At 47.1% G+C, this 24,633-nt stretch overlaps 2 protein-coding genes across 2 annotated transcripts; one reads left to right on the plus strand and one right to left on the minus strand.

Moving 5' to 3' along the window:
- Positions 1 to 948: 948 nt before the first annotated feature.
- Npc2 (NPC intracellular cholesterol transporter 2) lies at positions 949 to 17,077 on the minus strand. The gene is made up of 4 exons (XM_051149261.1): positions 16,868 to 17,077; positions 9,669 to 9,776; positions 4,345 to 4,517; positions 949 to 1,285 (listed from the first exon to the last, which is right to left on the minus strand). Exons 1-4 carry the CDS (start codon positions 16,947 to 16,949, stop codon positions 1,199 to 1,201), a joined length of 450 nt encoding a protein of 149 aa, XP_051005218.1. The 5' UTR covers positions 16,950 to 17,077; the 3' UTR covers positions 949 to 1,198.
- Positions 17,078 to 17,340: 263 nt separating this feature from the next.
- On the plus strand, positions 17,341 to 18,570 carry Isca2 (iron-sulfur cluster assembly 2). The gene is made up of 4 exons (XM_051149274.1): positions 17,341 to 17,426; positions 17,621 to 17,726; positions 17,842 to 17,957; positions 18,386 to 18,570. The coding sequence occupies exons 1-4, from the start codon at positions 17,356 to 17,358 to the stop codon at positions 18,558 to 18,560; spliced, it is 468 nt and encodes a 155-aa protein (XP_051005231.1). The 5' UTR covers positions 17,341 to 17,355; the 3' UTR covers positions 18,561 to 18,570.
- The last annotated feature ends 6,063 nt before the right edge of the window (positions 18,571 to 24,633 follow it).

A 24,633-nucleotide genomic window follows, 5' to 3' on the forward strand; every position in this document is an offset into this window, starting at 1 on the left:
CCTTTCTGTCCCTAGGCTTCCCCATCAGGGCACACAATGTTGCAGTCAGCACACCCCTTCGCGCCTCCTCAGGTGTTGCTATTCACTATGTAGCGCTTGCTGCTCCAAGCACGTTTGACAGCGTAAGACTGTGCCACAAAGCAGAATAGGTTACTTTCTGTGGATAAGGTCTAGCTGGTGGGGGAAAGAATGAGGAAAATGGCAGTTTCTGAAAGCCCCATCTTCTCTGGAGCCTCGGAACTGGTTGCCATCCTCTACGGACCTAAGACCTGCTGACCGGAAGAAGCGGGTGACAGTGGCCGGAACACAAATGTGAGAATAGCACATCAGTGTTTATGGAAAGGCTCAACCTCAAGTGCAAAGAGATGATACAAGTTAATACTGTTAAAACAAAACAAAACACCAAGCTCCTGCAACCAAGTATTTTCTTTAATGAACAAGAAACAAGAGCATAATCACAAAGCAACAGCCACTCAGAGTGAAATTTCTGCAGCAGTCTCTAGATACAGTGGCAAGTTAGTCACTACTGTTAGAAAGTCAGGGCTGAAGGTACCATCTAGGCTCTGTAGACTGGTTAGCCAGGTACATGGGACTCAGGAGGCACTTAAGAGACAAGAGGGATTTCTCTTGGAAGCCATCCTTCACAGTGGATCGATAGTGCTCTGGGTCAAGTTATCTGACATTCCTAAGCAACCTCATCCGCATCCTGTCAGGTGGTACCTGCCAACCCTAACCCAACAGCAAGCAGCCATGGAGACTAAGCTAATCTCCCCAGTCTCCCTCCACCTCTGCAGCCACAACAAAGGCTGTCTCAGGACAACGGCTCTGAGCTCTCAACAGGAGTAGGGTCGCAGATACTTTTATGGAGGTTGAGAGGTATAAAACAACAGTCTTGAAATTCTGTTCTTTTTCTGTTTAGTTTTTTGTTTCTTGTTTGTTTGTTTTTGAGGCAGGGTTTCTCTGTGTAGCCCTGGCTGTCCTGGACTCACTTTGTAGACCAGGCTGGCCTTGAACTCACAGCGATCCACCTGCCTCTGCCTCCAGAGAGCTGGGATTAAAGGCATGTTCCACCACTGCCTGGCTGAAATTCTGTTCATCTTAGGGCACTGATTCAATGTCGGGTCTGGTCTCTCTTCTATTTCTTCCCCTCCCTCCGTCCACAGCCTCTCACCCCACACAGGCACAGGCGCCAAAGAGCTTAGGATTTGATCGCTACTGGGATCTGCCAGCAGAAGAGGTTTTGGGTTTTGTCATCTTGAAGTTTCCATTCCACCACCAGCTTTATCTGGAAAAAGAAAAAGAATTGGGCAAAATGGAACCAGGACTTGATTTTTATCCACAATTGCCTTAAGTGTGCACCTTAAACCCCAAGTATTTCTTTTTACATCCTGTTATCATGAAGCTTGATTAGGACATGGCTGCTATCTGTGGACTTAAGCTCAGAAGAGTGAACCAACCACTGTAGCCAATGGTGTCATCCCCTGGATCCAGCTCACCAATGTAACTTTCAAGTATAATATTTCTTCCCCCTCCCTTCTTTCCTGCTTAAAGTTTAAAAAAAAAAAAAAACTTAAAAAAAAAAAAAAAAGGTTTATTTATTATGTATACAGTGTTCTGCCTGCTTGTACCCCTACAGGCCAGAAGAGGGCATCAGATCACATTACAGATGGTTGTGAGCCACCATGTGGTTGCTGGGAATTGAACCCAGCACCTCTGGAACAGCAGTCAGTGCCCTTAACCACTGAGCCATCTCTCCAGTCCAAGTTTTAAAATTTTTTATTGTGTGTATATGAACATTTGCCTGAATGTATATGCATATGTATTACTTGTGACTCTGGTACCCAGAGGGTAGGAGAGGGCATTGGATTACCTGGTACTGGAGCTAGAGATGGTTGTGAGCTGCCTCTTGGTGCTGGGAACTGAACCCAGGTCCTCTGCAGGAGCAGCTAGTGCTCTTAACTGCTGAGCCATCTCTCCATTCCCTCCCTATACAGACTTGATAGCTAACTCAGACTAGCTCTGAACTTACTATGTAGTGTCTGTGGCTTTCTACTTCATCCTCCTAAATCCTAGGATTATAGGTGGAACACCACATCTGGTTATCAAATATAATTCTAAAATCCTTCGCTCCTCTTTCCTTTTTTCTTCCCTCCCCCTCCCCCTTGGTTGAAATGCAATTTTCATTACATAGCTTTAACTGACCTAGAACTTGCTATGTAACTCAGGCTGGCCTCAAATTTCTGGTCTTTCTGTCGCTGCCTCCTGAGTGTTGGTATTACAGGTATACCTTACTGGTTTCACACTTAGGTCAGAACCATGTAAACAGAGTCTTGCAAGAATAAAAATTTTTAATTTAATTAGCTTCTCACTTATTTGTCAAACTGCTGTTGCCTTTTCCACTTGAACTGTGAGAACAGAAAGTAAAAGGTTTTTTTCTTTTTTTAAGATTTATTTATGTTTACAGTGTTCTGTCTGTATGTACACCTGCACTCCAGCAGAGGGCACCAGATCGTATTATAGATAGATGGGTGTGAGCCACCATGTGGCTGCTGGGACTTGAACTCATGACCTTTGGAAGAGCAGCCAGTGCTCTTAACCTCTGAGCCATCATTCCAGCCCAGTAAAAGTTTAGATTCCTCAGTATAAAGAAACTCTTTTGCTAGCTAGAAATGGAAATAATGAAGCATAAGGATGGTCCAAAGCAGCAGTTCTCAGCCTCTGAGTCGTGACCCCTTTGGGGGTCAAACGACCCTTTCACAGGGGCTGCCTAAGGCCATCAGAAAACACAGATATTTATGTTATGATTCATACAGTAGCAAAATTGCAGTTATGGAGTAGCAATGAAAATGATTTATGGCTGGGGTCACCACAACATGAGGAACTGTATTAAAGGGTTACAGCATTAGGAAGCTGAGAACCACTGGCCCAAAGACATGTGTAACTGGGTAATTTCAAGAATAACCACCCTGCAAGGCAACAGAGTTTAACTTCCTTGAACTGCATCATCGCCCACAACCATCCCTCTCTCCTCTTCTTGTCTTGCTTTGTTTCTTCTAAAACAAGTTTTTACACCATGGCCCAGACAGGCGGGGAGCTCACCGTACAGCCCAGGCTGCTGTGAATGCTCCCGCCCCGCCTTTCCAAGTGCTAAGGCCACAGTGTGGCCACGCACAGGTCTTAAGCTGATTTCTGATCATATGTCTCTGTCGAGACCTTGACCTGCTATATTTAAGCTACGAGCTGTGTTGTTGTTTGAGACAGTCTTACTTCTTCATGCCAGGCTATCCTGGACCTCTGGAATTCACTAGATAGTCTAAGCTGGCCTTCGACCCACAGAAACCCTCCTGCCTAAGCCTTCTGTGTGTTGGAAGTGTGAGCCATTGTCCCTTCTAATTTTGTTGTTTTTTTTAAAGACGTATCACTACGTAGCCCCGGCTGGCCTTGAACTCAGAGACCCTCCTGCATCTTCCTGATGAGTTGTGGGATTAAAAATGTGCACCAAAAGCTTTTGTTTTCAAAGATTTAACGAGCCACCAGGACCTGAGGTATAATAAGAGTGTTTCATTAGCAAGTATTTAAGAGCACCATGTGCATGTGCATGCAGTACCGTAAGAGACCAGAAGAGGGCGATGCATCCCCTAGAACTAAAGTTACAGTTCTGAGATGCTGTATGGCACTAACTTGGGTCCTCTTGAAGAGCAGCAAGTGCTCTAACCACTGAGCCATCTCTCCAAACCCCGTACTTCTAATTCTAGTAAAGTAGCTCTTTATTTATGGGGAAAAAGCAATTGCTTTATGACCTCCATATCGATTCCTACCTAGGGGAGGCTGCTCCAGTACCACCTGTGGAAAAGGAAGCAGGTAAAGCAGGGCTGTGGGTGGAGAGGGGCACCACTCCCTGAAACCCTGCAGTGGGCCCCTGCTCTTTTGACAAGACTATGAGGATGCTGCCAAGATAACTTAGACCTTTAACTATTTGTTACTTGGCTGAAATATTTTAATAACATGGCACAGGCTTTGGACTCATGAGACCCACCTCTAAACCTAGGCCCTAAGACTGGTAAGGTGGAGTTGGACTCTGTATCATGTGCCCTCAGAGGCCTAAAATTCTTTGCTTGTAAGTTAGAAATAGTATCACCACTGTATAGGGAGGTCGTGAGGACTAGGTCTGTATAAATGGCACCCCTGTGTCCCTCAAACCTATCTCCCCTCTCTCAGACCTTCTCAGCTCCCCCGGAATAAGGGGGACCACTGCCCCAGTGGTCCCTGCTTCTCACACCCAGGCTCCAGATGCCTGACTTGGTCCCAGGGCGTCTGGTTTTTACCAGCGATGGTGTCACTTACAGAAGGGTATTCGCTCTTCACCGGCAGCTTGTTCAGGTAGCTGTAGGTCTTGTCTTTCTGGATGGGGCAGCTGATCCCACACTTACAACCGTCAGGCTCAGGAATCGGGAAGAAGACGGGGAGCCCTGCCAGGATGCCGTGGACTTGGGCCGTGCTGTTCTGGGACTGGGTGCCTAGGGAGACAGTGAAGGCAGCTGTGTGCTTGGGAAGTCTAAGCCATCAAATACATTCCCCAATGCTGAAATGGCTATACCCGCATACCGGAGAGCCCCGTAATTATAGCGCCTACAACTTCAGGGGCCACGATTAGCACCTAGCCCCGTGCACATGCTGAAAAAAGAAGCTGGTTTCTTTTCTTCGCTCTCCATCAAGGCAATCAGGCTACCTGGACAAATAACCTCATCTCCCAGGACCAGACTTCTGTCAGTGTTTTAATATCATGGTCTAGCATGGCAGTGACAGGCAATCCTTTAGATGCTGTGTAAGATTCAAAAAAGACGTTCATCTCCTGGCACCCTCCAACCTCCACACTGTAAGCTACTCAGGAGGGATAAAACTATCGTTAGATTAGAGCAACCAGGTATTACGATTTGTAGGCAGATGGAAAGGGATCCTAAAGAGACCACTGTGCTCCTCCCTCTGACTATCAGGCCGCCCCAAGGAATTGGAAGTCGTCCCCCCCCCCCCCCCCCCCGGAATTCCCCTCTTAGAGAAAGGGAAAAGCTGGAGCCCTGGTGTGAGCAAACAGAGGACCGCGTCATGCAGGCAGGTCACAAGGTTCTGACAACGTGGAGACAGGCCAAGAGTTGAGCTAATAACACACTAACATCTCGACCTCTTATCTTCTAGTTAAACCCAAACCCTGTCGGGAAGGTAACCCAGAAGCGCTCACCAACCCTCTGGTGATTTGTTCCTCTTCCCAGTGGCCACACTGAGTTTCCTTTCTCTGTTTTTCACTCTTACCTGTCTTTTTAATTGGCACACTGAGGGTGAGGCCCAGCCTCCACTGTCAGGCCGCCAGGGCCCAGACCTCCACTAACACTGTACATTGTTAGGGCCTTTCATTCTTTTACCTTTTTTTTTTTTTTTTTTGAGGCAGGGTCTCTCTGTGTAGCCTTGGCTGTCTTGGACTCACTTTGTAGATCAGGCTGGCTTCGAACTTAACAGAGATCTGCCTGCTTCTGCCTCCCAAGTGCTGGGATTAAAGGCGTGTGCCACCACCGCTCAGCCATTCTTTTACTCTTTAAATAGTAAAATCATGGCCTAAATTACACTTGGTTAGTGGGAGGGGTGTGGTCAGGGTACAATATTCAGGAGTCAGCTTTTTCCTTCCACCATGTGGCTTCTGAGGTTCAGTTTCACGCTGTCAGGTTTGACAATAGACGCCATTACCTGATAAGTCATCTCACGGGCTTTTAAACTAATTATATGTTTTATTAATTTTTTTTGTTTTTTGGTTTTTCGAGACAGGGTTTCTCTGTGTAGTCTTGGCCATCCTGGACTCACTTTGTAGACCAGGCTGGCCTCGAACTCACAGTGATCCGCCTGCCTCTGCCTCCCGAGTGCTGGGATTAAAGGCGTGCGCCACCACACCTGGCTAAACTAATTATATTTTAAAAAGACTTATTTACTTATGTATACGAGCACTTTATCTGCATATACACCTGCACGCCAGAAGTGGGCATCAGATTCCAATATAGATGGTTGTGAGACACCATGTAGTTGCTGGGAATTGAACTAGGACTTTTGAAAGAGCAGAGATCTTAACCGCTGAGCCATCTCCCCAGGCCCTTAATTTTATTATTTTTTTAAAGACATGCTGATTCACCTGTAGTCCCAGAACTCAGGGAGACAGAGGCAGGTAGATCTGTGAGTTCCAGGCCAGCCTGGTCTACAAAGTGAGTCCAAGACAGCCAAGGCTACACAGAGAGACCCTGTCTTGAAAAAACAAAAACAAAACAAAAGACACATTTATTCAGCATCATGATCAGCTGATTTCTCTTTCATAATCAACAGCACAGCTGAAGAAAGTGTACATTAAAAGCCTTCACTGCGGAGGGAGAGCTGGGAAGTGAGCCTGGCAGGTAAGGACACTTGTTGCTTGTCTGGAGGACTCGGGTTCGGTTCTCAGCACCTAAATGGTGGCTTACAGCCATCCATAACCCCAATTCTAGGGGACCCAACACTCTTTCCTGACCCCTGTGAGCCCCGGGCACTCATGTGCTGAATTAATGCTGGCCAAAAACATAAGATACGTCTAAAAGTAAAAACATAACAATTATAAAACAGAACAAAACAAAACCCCCATTGCTAGGGCGCTTTATACTTTCCACAGAACAGAAACTAAAATAACTTGTTTCACAATTAGTCACAGACACGGCTCATTCACATGAGAAGTGTCTAGGATATGTCCTCTTCGTAGTGGGCCCTGCCACTACCGCTGGGCTTCACTGAGTTGTGACCTGTGGCTTCCCTGTCACTTCTCTGGCTTTCCTCTCCTGCTGAGCTGTTTCCTGTCAGTGACTAAAACCTTCTGGCACAGACAGCTGCTGCTGCTGAGACCAGCAGGGTCAGCTTGGTTTCGTGGTTTACCTAAGTACCTTTTTACCACCACAGGGGCCAAAGCTTCTGCCTTCCAAAGCTTCCTTCCGTCACAGGGCCAATATCTGAAGATGGATTGTACTAACTGTCAAAATCACTGCCGCGTCCACTGCCTCCAAAGTAACTTCTGTCGTTACCAAACCCATTACAGCCATTATATTCACCACTGAAGCCACCATGTCCACCAAAGTTTCCTCCATACCTAAAACTGTCATTGCTACCAAAACCACCGTCCCGACTACCACCAAAGTTGGTGCCGCTCTGACTTCTTTGGCTGGATGAAGCCCTGGCCATTTCTTGCGCCCACGGGGCTTTTCTTACTTCACAGCCGTGAGTATTCACAGGATGGCATTTCAGAAAATTAGCCTTCTCTTATTCATGGGGTGGGGGTTGCTAAAGGTGACAAAAGCAAAGCCCCTCTCTTTCTCACTGCCTGTCCGTCATGGTATCAGTCACTCCATCATCCACTCAAATCATCTCTGAGGTGATGCTCTGCAGTGTTTTTTTCAACATCAACAAAGAACTTTTCACGGGTGAGTAGGACCTGGTCTCTGGGGAATCCTCTCTTGCCACAGCTCTTGGGTTCTACATCTCTTGCAGACACCTTTTGTGGCCGGTAGTCATGGCTGTACCCATGTCCTCCACAATGGTGTAGTGATAAAAACAAAGACCTCCCAGTGCTTGGTGTCTGGGCAAGCGCCTCCTATTGCTCAGAGTGGTTCCTCAGACTCTTATCAGTTGTACTGAAACTCCGTGCTAGAAAAAAAGGGGCTCCTGGAGCTGTATGGGCTCCTTAGATTCCCCGCCCCCCTCGTGGAACCCTCTCTGTAGACCAGGCTGGCCCTTGAACTCAGAGATCTGCCTTCCTCTGCCTCCCAAGTGGGGGGTAAAGGCGTGCGCCAGACTTCCCGACTCCCATCCCACTGTTTTTTCCCTACATATCCCTGGCTATCCTGGAACTCACTATTTAGACCAGGCCTCTGTACATCCTCGTGCCTGTCTCCCTAGTGCTAGGATTAAAGATGTGGCCCACCACGGCCCGATGGGAGACCCTACTGGTCAAAGTAGATTGATCAAAGTAGATTTGGTCAAAGTATGGATTGAACTTAGAGTCATCCAGCTTGGTGACAAGTGCTTTACCCACAGAGCTATTTTACAACGCCCTTTTTCTTTTGAGATAAGGCAGCAGCTCTTAACCTGTGGGTCTTGACCCCTTTAGGGGGGTCGAACGACACTTTCACAGGGATCACATATCAGCTATCCTGCATATCGGCTATTTACATTATGATTCATCACAATTACAGTTATGAAGTCACAACAAAAACAATTTCATGGCCAGGGTCAGCATAACGTAAGGACCTGTATTGAAGAGTAGCAGTGTTAGGAAGGGTGAGAGCCTCAGGGAGGAGGTCTCTCTATGTAGCCTTGGTTAGCCTGGAATTTCCTAGAACTAGCAGCTGCTCCTGGGCTCACAATTCTCCCTGACTGCCTGGCTTGAATGAACACTATGCAGGAGTTCTGAGGGTTGTAGAGCTAGGCTCGCACTAATACTTCTGTTCCACCACCAGAGTTCCTGTAAGAGTCTGCTGTGCTTTACGGGCCAAGACAGACAAAGAGGCAAGCCAGTTTCTGTAACCTAAGGCCACAGCAGAATCACACTGCATGCTTTAAAGGAGTCTGGCAGTCACCGGTGAGACATATGGGAGCCTGCAGGGAGCCGGGAAGCCTTGAGGGAATGTGTGAACAGTAGATGGCATCTTCAGGGCATGTGTAAAGAGTAGATGGCATCTTCAGGGGATGTGTATTACTGATATAGCCACAGCCATGTCAAGCACCAATGCCTCAGACCCACGGGAAAGCCAAAGCCTCCCCTCTGGTTAGGGTGCTGACAGTGTGCGCAAGGGCTAGCAACTGCAGCTTCCCCCTCCTAGATGGTTCCAGCTTGAGGCTACTCCCCTGCAGAGACCGCCTACATAGACTAACCTCACCCCTCCAGGGAGGTACTATTCCAGTGTGTGTGTTGTGTGTGCGCGTGCCTGTCCTTTCTTCACTCCCATGCTGTCTCCCTTCAGTTTGTGTGTGTGTGTATATGTGTGTGTGTGTGTGTGCCTGTCCTTTCTTCACTCCCATGCTGTCTCCCTTCAGTTTGTGTTTGTGTGTGTGTGTGAGTGCATACGCGCGTGCGGGGCTGTCCTTTCTTCACTCCCACGCTGTCTTTCTCAGGTTTCTGGGACCAGGCTGTTCTGGACACAGCAGGAGCCCAGTATGAGAAGGAGTCTGAGGACACAGTGGTGGCCCTGGAGGGTTTTCTGCTGTGAGACATCACACAGCTACCCTGGCATCAAAGAGGAGCTCTCACATAGATCTGACTCACAGCTAAGTGTGCAATCTCCTAGCTTTTTCATCATCTTTTTTATATGTTGTGAAATTACTACAGGGTTCTTTTTGCCTCCCCTACTTCTAGCCCGAGCTGTAAGTTGAATGTGCCTCCTGTTAGCAAGGCTCCGGGTTTCCTTTCAGAACGTGACGGGTAACGGAGAGCTATGGGTCCAGATTCTGTCATGTCCAGGAACATAGTGAATTCCAGCTTTGTGCTAGTAGAAAGGAAGCAGACAAATCCCTGACAGCCGAGCTGAGGTCCCCTGCACTCTCCCACTCATTCCAACACCTCACACTTACATCACAGTGCAGCGTGAACTGGAGCAAGAGCCACGTTTACTCACCGCTAGTGAAGGTAACATTGACGCTGTAAGACTGGCCTTTGTGTAGCTCGCAGGGCTGCGTGGGACACGGGCTCACATTCACCTCCTTTATGACTCCAACCTGAGAGCCTGCAAAGGAAAAGCAAAGTGTTTGAATAGGAGGAAAACTACCTTGCTGAGGCTGCCTGGTGCCTCATGTGGAGATGAGCTCCTCTCTCAGCAAACTTGTTCTCTTTCTGGCTGCTTTCCTGACATGAGCTCTTTAAGACAGGGAGGAACTGGGAGGTAGATGGCTGCATAGGTAAAGCACCTGCTGCACACACACACACACACTCACACACCTGAGTGTGAACCCCCAGAGCTTATGTGCAGCTGGATGTGGTAGCGTGCACTTGTAATCCCAGTGTTCTCACAGAGGGATGGAGGTAAAGAAAGGAAGAGCCTGTAAGGCAGCTGCAGGATGAGGCCAGTATAGGGACAAAGAGACCCCATTTCAAACAAGGCAGAAGGCAAAGATTCACGCCTGAGACTGTCCTCTGATCTCTGCATGATGTACACCCACACGTACACTCCCTCTGTCCCTCCCTGTCTCTGTCTGTCTCTCTCTTTCTCTCTAATGCACAAGAGGTGAGAATTTTTGTACTGCTAAAACCAATCCTATAAATGGAATAAATGCAGTTGATTCCTTGGCAAAGAGAATACTAATATTTGTCAAATTAAGAAATATAGTGAGACCGTATTCACACAACATTGGACTAAAAGGCTTCTATTTTTTAAAAAAAGAAAAAGTGAGGGGCGGGGGAGTTCTCTTTTTCTACCAAGCCATGTCCTGAGGACCAAACTTGTATCTTTAGTCTTGGTGACAAGCACCTCTATCCACTTTTTTGAGATAGGGTCTCTCTGTGTAGCCTTGGCTGTCCTGAACTCACTATGTAGACTAGTCTGGCCTCAAACTCATAGCAATCCACCTGCCTCTGCCTCCTGAGTGCTGGGATTAAAGGCGTGCACCACCACGCCCGGCCTGTCTTGCATTCTTAAAGGGAGAATCACAGTTTATATTTAAGCCTTGAAAATACTTGTCTAGATCTTCCTTTTAATTAAATATCCCTGTTCTCCCATCCATTTTCTAGCAAAGAGATAAGCCTGTAGATCTGATGAAAGTTGGAGACTATGGGAAAATCCACATCGTATACAAAAACCATCTAGAAGCCTGGTACCTAAAATGCCAAAGAGAAGGTCATCTGTCTGCCAAGGTCTGCAAAATGCAAGCATGGTTTAAGCACCTATTTGTTAGAAAGCCTACCAGACCTCAGAAGACAGAAGGCCTGGGCTGGAGAGCTGGCTCAGAGGTTAAGAGCACTGGCTGCCCTTCCAGAGCGATCCGTTCTCAGCACTGACATGACGGCTCACAACAATGAGTTACTTCAGATCCGGTGGAACCAACTTCCTCTTCTGGTCTCTGAAAGCATCAGGCATGTATGTGGTGCATATGCCTGCATGCAGGCAAAATACCCATACATTAAAAAAAAAAAAATAGCACCAGGAATTTTGAGCTCCAGAGCCATTCATTTTTAGATCTTTAGGAAACTGTTCCTTGGTAGCAAGGATGAGGGAAAGTGAGGTCATGTTCCTGGAAAAAGTAGAACCTTGGTTCTATTCCTTTCCATTCCCTCTTTTTGATAAGTGAGAGAATAGGGTAGCTCTGGCTTGAGTGAGATCACTACCTGAGGAAATAAAAGCAGGAGTGGCTAAGAGCTACACAGGAGTCCCTGGTGAGAGACCTAGGACACAGCAGGCTTAGAGCTGGGCGGGGCGATTGCCTGACTGCAGTGGGCCACTGCTGGCCTCCCTGGGTAAGGGGCTCCTTTCCTTTCTTATGTCGCCATAATTTCTGCTCGTTAGCTTGCCGCAAGATAACTTTGAACTCTGGATCCTCCTGCCTCGGCCTCTCAAAGGAAGAGTAGCCACCCAAGCACAGAGCTAGCAGGAAGGAGGCCCCAGGGGTGTCTGACTAGTATTAGAGACTTGGGTAAAGATCCAGGCTCAATCAAAGAGGCTCCTTTCTTTTCTTCTTTTATAACGTGATATTCATTCATTCATTCACTGAGGCAGGGTCTCTTTCTGTAGCTCTGGTTGTCCTAAAACTCACAGAGACTACCTACCTGTCTCTGCCTTTTGAGTGATAGGATTAAAGGTATGAACCACCACACCCAGCTATAATGTGTTTTGAAAATATTTAGTGTGTGTGTGCGCGCGCGCACATGTGGAGGTTGGAGAACGATCTGCAGGAGTCAGTTCTCACCTTCAACCATGAAGGCCTGGGGATTAAACTCCGGATGATCTGTCTTGGTGGAGGTACCTGGAGCACCTGAGCCAGCTCACAGATCTCACCTGCATAGCTTCACTGCCCATATTTTATCCTTCTCCGTACAGCCCCGAAAACCCTTTACCTAGTATTCTGTCTTCTCGAGCTTTTGCCTTTGCCCTTGTCTGCCTTCCCAAAGAAATAAGCAGTTGTCTTAGTGGGCTGGGTTAGTTAGTCCAACTTAGTTTTTAAGTTAGTGGTATCTAAAACCCAACTTATGAGTAAGCGGTTTATGGAATTTAAGAGGAACCACCATCTCTACCCTCAATAGAGGAACAGCCCTACAAAGAGGAAACAGCTCCCTCTGAAGTGGGAGGGCCCCCCTTTAAAGCTGGAGCCCTCCACAGCACTTCTGCCTTCCTGTTTTTGAGTCATGTTCTCCAAGGGTGTGGAAGCCAAGAGGCTTGCTCACAATGCCCTAAAGCACTCTGGCTCTAAGCTAAATCTCGACAGAGTCATTAAACTTTGACTTTTCCCAGAACCAAACAGAGGAAGGGGAAAGACAGAGGCCAAGATCTTTATAGTTCCAAGAAACACCTAGGGCCTTGGTTGGGTGAGGCACTACAGGTCAGTTGGTACCTGCAGTGCTTGGGCCACTGAGGCAGGAGAGGCACAATTTGAGACCAGCCTTGTTTCAAACAAAGAGACAAATAAATAAAAAACAAAACTGAGGCCCCAAGCAGGGCTGACTCACACAGTCAAGATGGAAGCAATACCAGCTACGCTAACCGGTTCAGAAACTGAAGAGAAGGCGCAGATCTGGATCCTGGGGTCCTCCTCAAACTAAGGCACCAGCCAAGGAGAATATAGGCAGTAAGCTTCGAACCCCTACCAAGACCTAGCCGATGAACATGATATTCTCCACCGTTGAGTGGAGAGTGAGATCTGACTCTCACACGAACTCTGGTGCCCCTTTTCTGACCATGTCCCCCGGATGGGGAGACCTGGTGGCACTCAGAGGAAGGATAGCTAGTTACCAAGAAGAGACTTGTTATTCTGAGAGCATATATAGGGGGAGGAGGTCTCCCTCAGTCACAGACATAGGGGCGGGGAGAAGGGGAGAAATGGGAGGGAGGGAAGAATGGGAGGAAACAAGACACAGACAGACTGCATTGCCTTACACATATGTATATACACATGGTGCCCATGGAGGTCAAAAGAAGGCACTGGCCCCTGGAACTCGAGTTCTGGATGGTTGTGAACCACCACAAGGGTGCCGGGAACCGAACCTGAGTCCTCAAACCACCAAGTGCCCCAAACTACTGAGCCATAACTCTGGCCCCCTTTCCTTCTCTCTTTAACTGGCATTTGAGAAGCATGAACAAGCCTAGCTTGTAGGGGTGGCCAGGGCCCAGGCTTTCACCCCACACCCTCCTGTAACCATATCGTTATGGGTACTTGACCCTAGATTTCTTTTCCTCTCCAGTAGAGTTCCTAAGCTAAGGGCTGCTCAGGTGCTAGAAATCGCATACTTGTAAATACTACTTATGTTTATAAACTAATGGTCAGAAAAAGAAAGGGAACTCAAGCCCCTGACACTAGACAGCAGCGTGGGCGAGAATGAGCAAACAGCCTGGTAACAGCGCCCATGACAGAGTAGGTCAGTGATACTTTTAAGCTACCACAGTTGAGGGGACAGACTTACCAGCTCAACTTCCTACTGTGTAGCTTTAGGGCAAGAGACTTAACACCCGAGGCTGTGCTAAGGGTAGTGAGCCAGCAAACCTGCAGGTTTTGGATACTTATCCAGAACACAGCGGTGCCATTGAGATTATTGCTTAGGACTACTCACTTCTGGATTCAGTCCATGAGAAACCAGTTGCTCCTGGGTGGGTGAGCAAGGCCTCCTCTGGCACCAAGACAAAGCCTCTCCCCTTAAAATATACTTCGTGGACAGAAATGTTTGCAGCCTATAGTACGGACTCTTGTTGTCTTGAAGGTAGAAGGGAGAAAGTATGCCGCCCATGCTGTTACCAGGGTTAGCTCAGAACTGCTCCCGCCAAACAGGAAATGACATAGCGAACGCACTTGACCTTCTCTACCTGGGCTCACCCTCAGGCTGCAAGGGTCTCCTAAAATCCCCCCTACCGTCACAATGATTGATTAGTCAGTCTCCCGAGGTCTGTAAAGTTGGACGCTGGACACGCTTTTGGCACCTTCTGCAAGCAAGCCTGAGGCCATACCGTGATCGGTGGGCAGGAAAACTAAAGCGGACAACCTGTGCTCATGTTAATACTTCAAGTGCCCAGCTCCACCTGCTTCAGAGCAGGGTCATATGACCTCACAGGATCAAAGGAAAGGGCACTTACAGTTCTTTTGTGCCCTCGCCCCTTTTTTCCTGTCCCCTGACGAGAGTTTCCCCGGACTTCAAATGTCAACAGAACAAAGTCCTCAGGCCCCACTGCAAGTATTGCAGAAGTACTTTAGTTGGTTCCGGTTCTTACTTGAGGAAACCCCACCCCAGGAGAAGGTGGGCATAGAATGGAATGCAAAATCTTTTTACTTGGGTGCTGAGACGGTTACATTTTATTTTCTAATTTAAAAGTAAATTCAAGGCTGGGTGTGGTGGCGCACGCCTTTTAATCCCAGCACTGGGAGGCAGAGGGGAAAAAAAAAGTAAATTCAAAATCTGTCATGGGAATCCCATTCCCACTCCCACGCTCCTTTTCTTTAAGTTCCCTCTAGGTCTGAGAGATGGCTGAGCAAGGAAAGGTGTTCACTACCAAGCTGAATACCTGAGTTCAGTTCTTGGATAGCCCCCTTACAAAGAGGAGAGAACCAACTCCTGATAATTGTCCTCTGACTGCCTCATGTATGCCGCGCATGTGCGGGCCCTCCTTATGCACATACACACAAATAAACGAAATATGAAAAAACAAGTTCTCAGAGGTGTAACCTGCCTTAAAAAAAAAAAAAAAAATTTAGTCAGGCAAGGTGGTACACAACTTTGATCCCAGCACTCACAATGTAGAGCCATGCAGATCTTTGTGAGTTCAGCCTGGTCTACAAAACTGTCTCAAAACAAACAAAAACCAAGAAAAAAAAATATTAAAGTACAGCCAAGCAGTGGTGGTACATGCCTTTAATCCTGGCACTCAGGAGGCAGAGGCAGATGGATATCTGAGTTCCAGGGCAGTCAGGGTTCTGTTGCATAAGGAAACTGTCGCAAAACTAAACAAGGGCCAGACATGGTGGCGCATGCCTTTAATCCCAGTACTTGGGAGGCAGAGGCAGGCAGATCACTGTCAGTTCAAGGCCAGCCTGGTCTACAAAGTGAGTCCAGGACAGCCAAGGATATACAGAGAAACCTTGTCTGGCTGGGGGGCGGGGGGCAGTGGTCTTCATTAATCAATCCAGTTCCACACACCCACCTTTGCTTTTGCCTTAACGGATTTTTTTTCTTTCTCTTTTGCTTTTTCCAAGACAGGGTTTCTCTGTGTAGCCGTGGTTGGTGTGGGCTGGATTTGTAGACCAGGCTGGCCTCAAACTTACAGAGATACGCCTGCCTCTGTCTCCCAAGTGCTGGGATTACAGACCTGTACCACCACATCCTGCTCCAGAATTTTAAAGAACATATTAGAAACTATTTATTCCCTCATTCACCTTTTCAGTTTACTTATTGAGTAGTTACCTGGATACAAAGAAGCCAACTTAACCTGGTTCCTCTTTCGTCTGTGTGGCCTTATGAAGGCTTACTTATTTCACCCCACCGCCACCTTCCCAAAGAGATATCTGTGTGTCAGTACCTGTGAGTGCAGGTGAGGAGGCCAGAGGCATTGGAGTTGGAGGTATAAGCAGCTGAGATCCACCTGACCCAGGTGCTAAAATTGAACTCTAGTCCTCCTGAACAGTGGGTACTCTTAAAATCACTGAGCCATCTCTCCAATCCTACCTAATAACTCTTTAATTCAATGAGTTACTATGGTCACTGTGCTTTCCTCCTTCCTACATAGTTTACAAAAGTCAGTTTGTGTCTTTCACCCATCAGTGCGCCTTTTCACCACGATTTCTCCCCCCCCCAACCCCAGCCGGCCCACTCCCGCAATTAATTGTATAGGCTTGACTGGATGAACTCAAAATTTCTACCCTCTATTACATTTTTCCAACAGAGTCCAGCGGCAGCATTGGGAGGGAGGGAGGTGTCACAAAGTATCACTAGAAATACAAGTTTTATATGAGACACGGATCAAGAATCACGAACCCCTACTTTGTAAAAGAGTAACTTAGAAGGATAATTGGCTTTGTCTTGTCAGCATGGGAAAAGTGCAGGGGTGCTGTGGGGGCGGCTGGCACTTGTAAGGCTGGGGCAGGACTGACGGATTTGGAAGGCCAAACTGGGCTGGAGAGTCAGATTGCCTCAATCTCTCAATCTCAGCAACTCCTCAACCAAAGAGAAAACTTCAAACGAACAAAGGGGAAAGGGTTTAGTGAAGATACAAGGCGTAAATCAAAAGTTCTATGCTCATCCTCTCAATCCGTGTTGGATGCAGGCTCGCGGTCTACCCTGATGTTTTACTTTTCTTTTATCTATTTTTCCAGACAGGTCTCACTATATAGCCCAGGCTAGCCTTGAAATCGCAATCCTCTTGCCTCCACACCTTCGTGTGCTGCGAATACAAGCTCGCTTGATATCCACCCACGAAACTTTGGAGAACTTCAGCACAAGGTTCGCTTTGAGAGTGTAGAGATTACCCCAAAACACGACTTGCAAGAGGAGACAGCGTTGAGCGGGGGGAGTTAAGTTTCATCAAGGCTGGTACCTTCAGCCCCTAGCCCGTTCCACCCGGGGGTCCACGTTCCAGGTACCCGCCTAATCTAGCCCGGCGGATCTCCTGGAGTGGGATCAAGAGCTCACCGCAGTCCTTGAAGTGCAGGGGCTCGGCCTGGGTGGTGGAGACAAGCGACAGCAGTAGGATCGTGGCGGCCAGGAAACACATCGTGGGCTAGAAGGCTCGGCAATCTAGGAAGGAAAAAGCAGCTGCGGCAGTCACAAGATAAACTTGTCTGGGACCGAGGGAGGAGCCGGGTCAGGCCACTCAGAGACCAGCGAAGATCCGCCCGCGCCCCGCCCGGCGCTCCCGGGCGCTGGCCTTCCCTTTATCTCCGCCCATCTTTTCCGCTCCCGCTCTTCTTTGCGTCCATCACGCTCATTGGTACCGCCCTGCTACGGTAATTGGAAGCGGTTGCAGCCAATCAAATCCTTCTTGTCTTGTTATATCCAATAGGTATGCCTAGAGGCGGGGATTCGGTGAAACCCCGCCCCCGCCCCATCTCCCCCGCTTCCCGAAGCCCAGGAGAAGGCGGGGACTTGGACTATGCTAGGGGCGGAGCTTGTGGGACAAGATGGCGGCCGCCAGGTCCTTGTGCTTAACTGCCGCGGCGTTCAGGGCGGTCGTTGCTCGGCGCCGGGGCAGGTACCAAGGGTGGAAGGTCACTTAGGAAGGGTGTTGGGTTCTGCGCCTTCAGGATAGATGGGAGACTAAAGCTTACGGAGATGAAGGCTGGGCAGTTCAGCTGAGGTGTCTCCAGTTTTGGGTACGAGGCTACCATAGAGTGTTATCCGATGCCACTTCGGGCCCCCGGCTCATCCTCCTCTTTTACATTGCAGGCTCTTCGCAGCCTCTCCCGGGCATTTGACCCGCTGGGAAGCGACGTCCTCCTCCGTTCCAGAAGCTGGCGAGGGACAGATCCGCCTCACAGACAGCTGCGTCCAGGTAGGAGGCCCGACGCGGGGCGGCGGTGCCCCGGAGGGCTCTAGAAGGTTTCCCTTTCATCCACCCCGTTATCTCCGCTTGCTTGGCGTTCTTGATCCTCTTTCCTACATTTCAGAGGCTTCTGGAAATCACCGAAGGGTCAGAATTCCTCAGGCTGCAAGTGGAGGGAGGTGGATGCTCCGGATTCCAATACAAATTTTCACTGGATACAGTTATTAACCCCGACGACAGGCAAGGAGGACGAATGGGTCGCTAGAGGCCGTATCAGAGGGGTAAAAGTGACCCCAGTTTAAGATGCACTTTTATTCCAAACTTAAAAGCGTCTAAGTATGCTTGCCGCCGCCACCCTCACCACACTGTGAGGACACAGCAAAAGATTTGTCCTCTTGTTTTAAAATAAGGAAGAAAACTGGCTTACTTAGGGTGGGTCCTGTGTGGGTAGTCAATTTAGAAAGGGCGGACTAGTTTGAGACCAAGTCCCTCAGTGTTTCCTCTATTTATTACGCCGACTCTTTTTCCTTCAGATAGTTAGCACCTGCTGTAGGTCCTAAACAACTGGACCATCTATTGGAGAATAGAGTGTACCCCTGTGGCCTTGGGGTGTTGTGTTCTTGGTGCCTGTGATAGCCATCAATAATGCTTTCCTCTTGTCTTTTCAGGATATTTGAACAGGGCGGGGCGAGAGTGGTGGTTGATTGTGATAGTTTGGCTTTCGTGAAGGGGGCCCAGGTGGACTTCAGCCAAGAACTAATCCGAAGCTCATTTCAAGTGGTGAATAATCCCCAAGCCCAGCAAGGCTGTTCCTGTGGGTCTTCCTTCTCTATCAAAATCTGACGCAATGACGGGATCGCCACCCGATGTTCTACCAGTGTGAAAAACCTGGGAGTAGTATAATTCTAGAGGTTTCTTTCTTATCGTGTCCCTCTCTCGTTTTATTTAATTTAATTCAGGAGTGCTTCCTTTTACCACTGTTAATGATGGAATGTGAAGTTTTTGTTCTTGGCCTAAATACTCTGCCTTCCCCCGGCTTAAGGCCAAGTCCAAAGGCTGTTACCTCAACTTTAATCACTGGCTGGAACCCAGTATAATTTGCAGCACCTCCAAGACTCCGAGATTTGGAGTTAACTTCTCTAGCCTTCAGAATTGTTTGTATATATGTGTATAGCTGTGTATAAAGCATCATTATAAACTAAGTCCTTTTGTGTTTTCAATCAGGGTCATAGTTTGGGTAGCTTGACTACCAGCAACAAGCCAGAATCAATTAGAAAGGCAAATCAAATATTGTCCATCTGCCCGCCCTTCCTTCCTTCCTTCCTTTCTTCCTACAGGGTCTTATAGGTAGCCCTGGGTTTGAAACCAAAGAATGCCACTAGAAAAAGGATGTATTAACATCCACACACATCTGTCTCAGGAGCAGCATGTTTCCAAAACTGCATTTCTTTTAACAGTCAACATGAGAGTAATAACAACTACAGAAACCATCAAGATGAGTTCCAAATTATGCTGTGCTCTAAATTGTACTGTGCTCATGAGCACTCCAGAGTTATTTTAAGTCTTCCATTTTAATCTTGGGCCACTAAGAACATCTTTGCTTTAATTGGTTTCCTATTTCCATTTTCCCTCTTGGCAAGCTCCCACTTGTTCCCAGAAAAGTCTCATAGACGACACATCAAGTTCCACTGTGGCATCTTGATAATCTTCTGCCTCATTTTAACCTTTCAGCCTCGGGATTAAATCCCTAAATGACACTCATCCATAGGCCTGGTCTCCTTCTAACAAGAAATTCCACTCTCCAGTGAAACTCACTCTCTCTCCAAGCTATGGCAAGCCCGGAGCACCAATGCACTTCACTAATGATGTTTCTTGTTTCCTGGGTTCAAGCCCAGTCCCCTTTGCATGAACGTCGTGCACTGTAGACTTTTGGATAACTTGGTGTTATACTCAGATGCCATGTTGACTACATTTCCTGGCATGAACCTCACTCCACATAAGAAAAGCTTTTTAACACATAAATTTTAGGGGCCAGAGAGATAGCTCAGCAGTTAAAAGCACTGTCTGCTGTTTCAGGGGCCCAGAGTTCAATTCTCAGCAATTACATGGTGACTCAAAACCATCTATAATGTGATCTGATGGTCTCTTCTGGCCTTCAGGTATACATGCAGGTAGAGCACTCATATACATAAAATAAATAATTTTTAAAACCACAAATTCGATTTTTTAAAATTTAATTAATTATTACTATTATTGTTTTGTTTTGTTTTGTTTTTTGAGACAGAATCTCTCTGTGTTAGCCTTGGCTGTCCTGGAGTCACTTTGTAGACCAGGCTGGCCTCGAACTCACAGCGATTCACCTGCCTCTGCCTCCCGAGTGCTAGGATTAAAGATGTGCGCCACCACACCCAACTAAATTCTAATAATTTTTAAGGTACCTAAGTGTGACCCTTAAATGGGCTACAGAACTTGAAACAATGATATGGCAGTGCTGTGGAGCCAAGAATTGTTTAGACAGATACTAGAAAAAGAACCAACTCCACAGTCACAAAAGATAACTGTTAATATCAATAGGGAAAACCACAGACAAGTGGGCTCTATAAGAGTTACTAGCTAAATATATCTTTTGCTTGACATTCTTGGCATCTTTAGCAAAGAACTGGAGAGATGGCTCAGGGTCAAGAGTATATATTGTCTTCAGAGAGACTACATTCTGCTCTTAGCACTCATGTCGGGAGGCTCCTAACCTGTCCCTCCACCTCCAGGGGACCAGACACCCTTTTCTGGCCTCCAACCTCACATTGCACTCATGTGCAAACCCCGCTCACCTACAGGCAAAAATTAAAAATCTGTAGTTGAGCGTGGTGCACACATCTTTAATCCCAGCATTTGGGAGGCATGAGCAGGTGGACCTTTATGAGTTCAAGGCCAGCCTGGTCTACACAACAAATTCCAGGCCAGCCAAGGTTATATAGGCTGAGACCTTGTCTCAAACCAAACAAAAAGGCTTAAAGCTTGTTACAGCAAAAACCTAGCATTTAGGCACTAGATAAAAATTAAGGTCATCTGGTAAGATAATTTGCCAAAGAAAATGGAAATTGAGTTTGGAATCAGAAGTTATAACAGAAACATTTTCATTGTGGAGAAATCTAGGACACGAGAAGAAGCTTCTCGTATCACGTGCTTAGAGGACAGAAGGGATATGGTGGGTGGATCCCTCGCCTGCCCATGGGTGCTGCATGGAAGCACTTGTGCATACGTATTGCTAAGGCTCGAATTCGGTGACAACAGCTGAACCTAATAAGATTTTCATTTCAGACTATTAACAGCCTCTCATTCTTTTTTTTTTTTTTTTTTAATATTTTATTTATTTATTATGTGTACAGTGTTCTTCCTGCATGTGTGCCTGCATGCCAGAAGAGGGCTCCAGATCTCATAGATGATCGTGAGCAACCATGTAACTGCTGGGAATTGAACTCAGACCTCTGGAAGAGCAGCCAGTGCTCTTAACCTCTGAGCCATCTCTCCAGCCCCTTTAATTGTTCTCAAAAAGAGATTTTAGTATATTTTAAGTGTTACAATCTATTACTGCTGCTGGGCAGTGATGGCACATGCCTATAATCCCAGAACTCAGAGGCCAGAGGCAAGAGGATCTCTGCGAGTTTGAGGCCAGCCTGGTCTACAGATCGAGTTCCAGAACAGCCGGGGCCACCCATAAGCAAGCAAAGAAACAAACAAATATCCTGTGTATGGGTGTTTGTTTATGTCTGTGTACATGTGTGTAGTGTCCATGAAGGCCAGAAAAGGGTATAAGATGTCCTGAGACTGAAGTCACAGGCAGCTGTGAGCCATCATGTGGGCTCTGGGAATCAGACTCTGGTCCTCTAACCACCGAGCTGTGCATCTCGCCAGTCCCTAGAACCTCCTCTTTCAGAACATCATCTGTGGGTTACCAATGGAGTGATTTTAAAGTCCCCAAGCATGAGCAGAATAGCTTGTGCTGCTAAATATGTTCTCCACTACATTGAAGTGGCCAAGGAGGCAGAAAAAGGTCCCCTAGAACACAGAAGCCTATGTCAGTCACCTTCTGGTAATGAGAGTTGGGTTCTGTGTTTAGAAAACGGCAGGTTGGAAAAAACCAAGAGCTGTAATGGAAGTTTTGGTTTCTTTGTAAACTCAGTGCTGTTATGTAAATATGTTTTTGTCTGAATCCCAAGTGTGAGATTTTAGTTTGTTTGGGCTTTAGTATGTCCATAGCTGATAATTGCCTCCTGCGGGGTGTGGTCTTTGCCAGCTGGTAAGGGCCCGCCTTGAGCAGCACAGCAAAGGGCGTAGTCTAGAACTCGAGGAAGATAGAGCCTGGAGAGAGAGAGTGTGGTGTGCGGTGCTGGCTTAGCAGTTTGGAGACCAGAAACCGTGTGGCAGCTTAGAGATAGAAAGGGAGAAACGCTTCCACACAGCGGCTCGGAGACTGGTATTGCCCCAAAAGAACCTACTGACCCTAAACAGCTGGGAGAAGTAACGGGGTCTGCGCCCCCTATCCTCACCAACCTCCTTTCTCTCTTGCCCTGGGTTAAGGGGTTGGTGGAAGAGAGGTAGAGGCGTCAATAGCTCAACTAAAATAGAGTTTAAAACCAAGCGAAAACAGCAGCGCTTCTTGCCATGTGAGGATTGTATTTGTAGAAGAATGTTGTCAGGGGACTGACAACATGGAGGTGGAGGCAGCTCATGAGGCAACCGCAGTGTCTAGAAGTCTCTGGAGTGAATTATACCCATGGCATGAAGGGACAATAGCAAAGGAGCACTAGGATATTTGCTTGGACTATTTTTCTTTCTTTTCTATTCTGTTCTGTTTGTTTTCTAGATGGGGTTTCTGTGTGTAATCGCTTTTTCTGTCCTGGAACCATTTTAGGGTTTTTATAAGCCGTTTCTGACCAAACACCCTCTTCCTGACAACCCATGAAGGCCAGCAGACAAATGTTTTGCAAGTTTTACTAGCTGCTAATTCATTTAAGGACACTGTCACTCCCTCTCCACCCCTGCATTTATTGTTGTTGTTTTGTTTTTTGAAACAGGGTTTCTCTGTGTAGCCTTGGCTGTCCTGGACTCACTTTGTAGACCAGGCTGGCCTCGAACTCACAGCGATCTGCCTGCCTCTGCCTCCCCAAGTGCTAGGATTAAAGGCGCACACCACCATGCCTGGCTTTCTTCATTTCTTGAGATAGAGTTCTGATAGGTCACCCAGGCTGGCCTTGAACTATAGCTCCTGCAGGCCTTGAATTTGTAATCCTTTTAGAAGTAGATGTGATTACAGCTGTGTACCACCAGGCCCAATTTACCATTACTTTTTTTTTTTTTTAAGTTTTTAAAATTATTTATTTTTCAAGACAGGGTTTTTCTTGTGTAGCTTTGGCTGTCCTGGACTTGCTTTGTAGACCAGGTTGGCCTTGAATTCACAGAGATCTGCTTGCCTCTACATCCTTAGGTGATAGGATTACAGTCATGTGCCATTGGGCCCGGCTGAGATTTGTATTTTATTATTTGTATGTGTGTATGTGTGTCTGTGTCAATGCCATGTATGTGAGGATACCTGAAGAGGCCAGAGAGGATGTTGGATCTCCTGTAGCTGGAGTTAGAGACATTTGTAACAGCTGCCCAACATGGGTGCTGGGAACCAAACTCCAGTTCTCTGGAAGAGCAGTAAAGCGCTTTAACTACTGAGCCATCTCTCCAGTGCCACTCCATCCACACTAATCTCTTCTTATCTTTTTGAGACCAGAGTTTTACTGTGTAGCTGGGCCTGATCTTGTTACACTATGTCGGCTAACACTGGCTTCAAATTCTCCATCCTCCACCACAGCCTCTTGGCTGCTGAGAATTACAGGCATGTGTTTCCATACCCAGCTCTTCCCATTATTTTAAAGAGGGTTTATAATGCCATGCTTAGCCAAGAGCTGTATTTTAAAAAATATTTTATTTATATTTTGAGTAGGTAATCCATCTACAAATTTAAAAAGGGGGGAATACAGTGAAAAAACCTCAGTGTTTTATTTATCCACCCTGTCACTCTTCCCCATGAATCATATTGTTTTCAAGAGCTTAATCCCATAGATATCACATGAAATAACACATGTATGGGGTACTCATCGCAGCATTGTGAACAAAGGTAGGCAATAGAACTGTCTGCCTACAGCCCCTGGCTGAGTAAGTTATGGTTTGTCCATTCCATTAACTAATATACGGCTATAACACAGAGGGAGACCACTGTTTATTTTATTTTGAAACAGGCCCTTGTTTTGTAGCTCAGGCTGTCCTAACTCTCACAATCCTCTTGCCTTCTGCACGTTGGTTTTATAGGTTTGTGCTACAACACTAGGCAACATGAGATACTTCTTTATGAGCAAACATAGAGTGAAAAAGATGCAGTTGGCTGTCATGTTCCACACCTGTAGTCCCAGCTTAAAGGTGGCAGAGGATCATTGGTTCTAGGCCAGCCTGGCCTACTTAGTAAGACTGCCTCAGAGAGCGGGTGGGGGAGAGAGATAGACATAGAGAGATTTTAATAAGAGGCAGTATGTGTATGTGCAAGCAGCTAAAGGCTGAACAGGAAGGCAAGGGCAGAGGGCTCTGAGGGCAGTCGCACAGTGCCAGCATGGCAGTCTTGGGCAATAGTGGGACATTCTCTGAGGATAGGTGTAAGGCAGAGTGGTGGGGATGAGGTTACCAGCAATCCACTCTCCTCTTTAGACACATAGCAGCACGTCTTCCACACTGTCCATGCAGTCTTCTCCCCCGAGTCTTGTTGGGTTGTCTTGACATGTGTTTAGACAGCCATCTTCTCTGAGCACTCCATAGCAGTTGTTTCTAGTCTTCTGCTATTAAAAACAGCTCTTTAATAAATAACCTCTCACGTACA

Source organism: Acomys russatus, chromosome 1, assembly GCF_903995435.1.
Source record: "Acomys russatus chromosome 1, mAcoRus1.1, whole genome shotgun sequence".
In the NCBI taxonomy this organism is placed as follows: Eukaryota; Metazoa; Chordata; class Mammalia; order Rodentia; family Muridae; genus Acomys; species Acomys russatus.

Excerpts from the sequence above, each read along its gene's own strand:
- Npc2 (XM_051149261.1), bottom strand. The coding sequence starts at position 16,949 with ATGTGTTTCCTGGCCGCCACGATCCTACTGCTGTCGCTTGTCTCCACC. Across the intron at positions 4,518-9,668 it reads CAATGTTACCTTCACTAGCG|GCACCCAGTCCCAGAACAGC; the intron begins GTGAGTAAACGT and ends CTGTCTCCCTAG. Across the intron at positions 1,286-4,344 it reads TGAAGAGCGAATACCCTTCT|ATAAAGCTGGTGGTGGAATG; the intron begins GTAAGTGACACC and ends TTCTTTTTCCAG.
- Isca2 (XM_051149274.1), top strand. The coding sequence starts at position 17,356 with ATGGCGGCCGCCAGGTCCTTGTGCTTAACTGCCGCGGCGTTCAGGGCG. Across the intron at positions 17,427-17,620 it reads GTTGCTCGGCGCCGGGGCAG|GCTCTTCGCAGCCTCTCCCG; the intron begins GTACCAAGGGTG and ends TTTACATTGCAG. Across the intron at positions 17,727-17,841 it reads TCACAGACAGCTGCGTCCAG|AGGCTTCTGGAAATCACCGA; the intron begins GTAGGAGGCCCG and ends CCTACATTTCAG.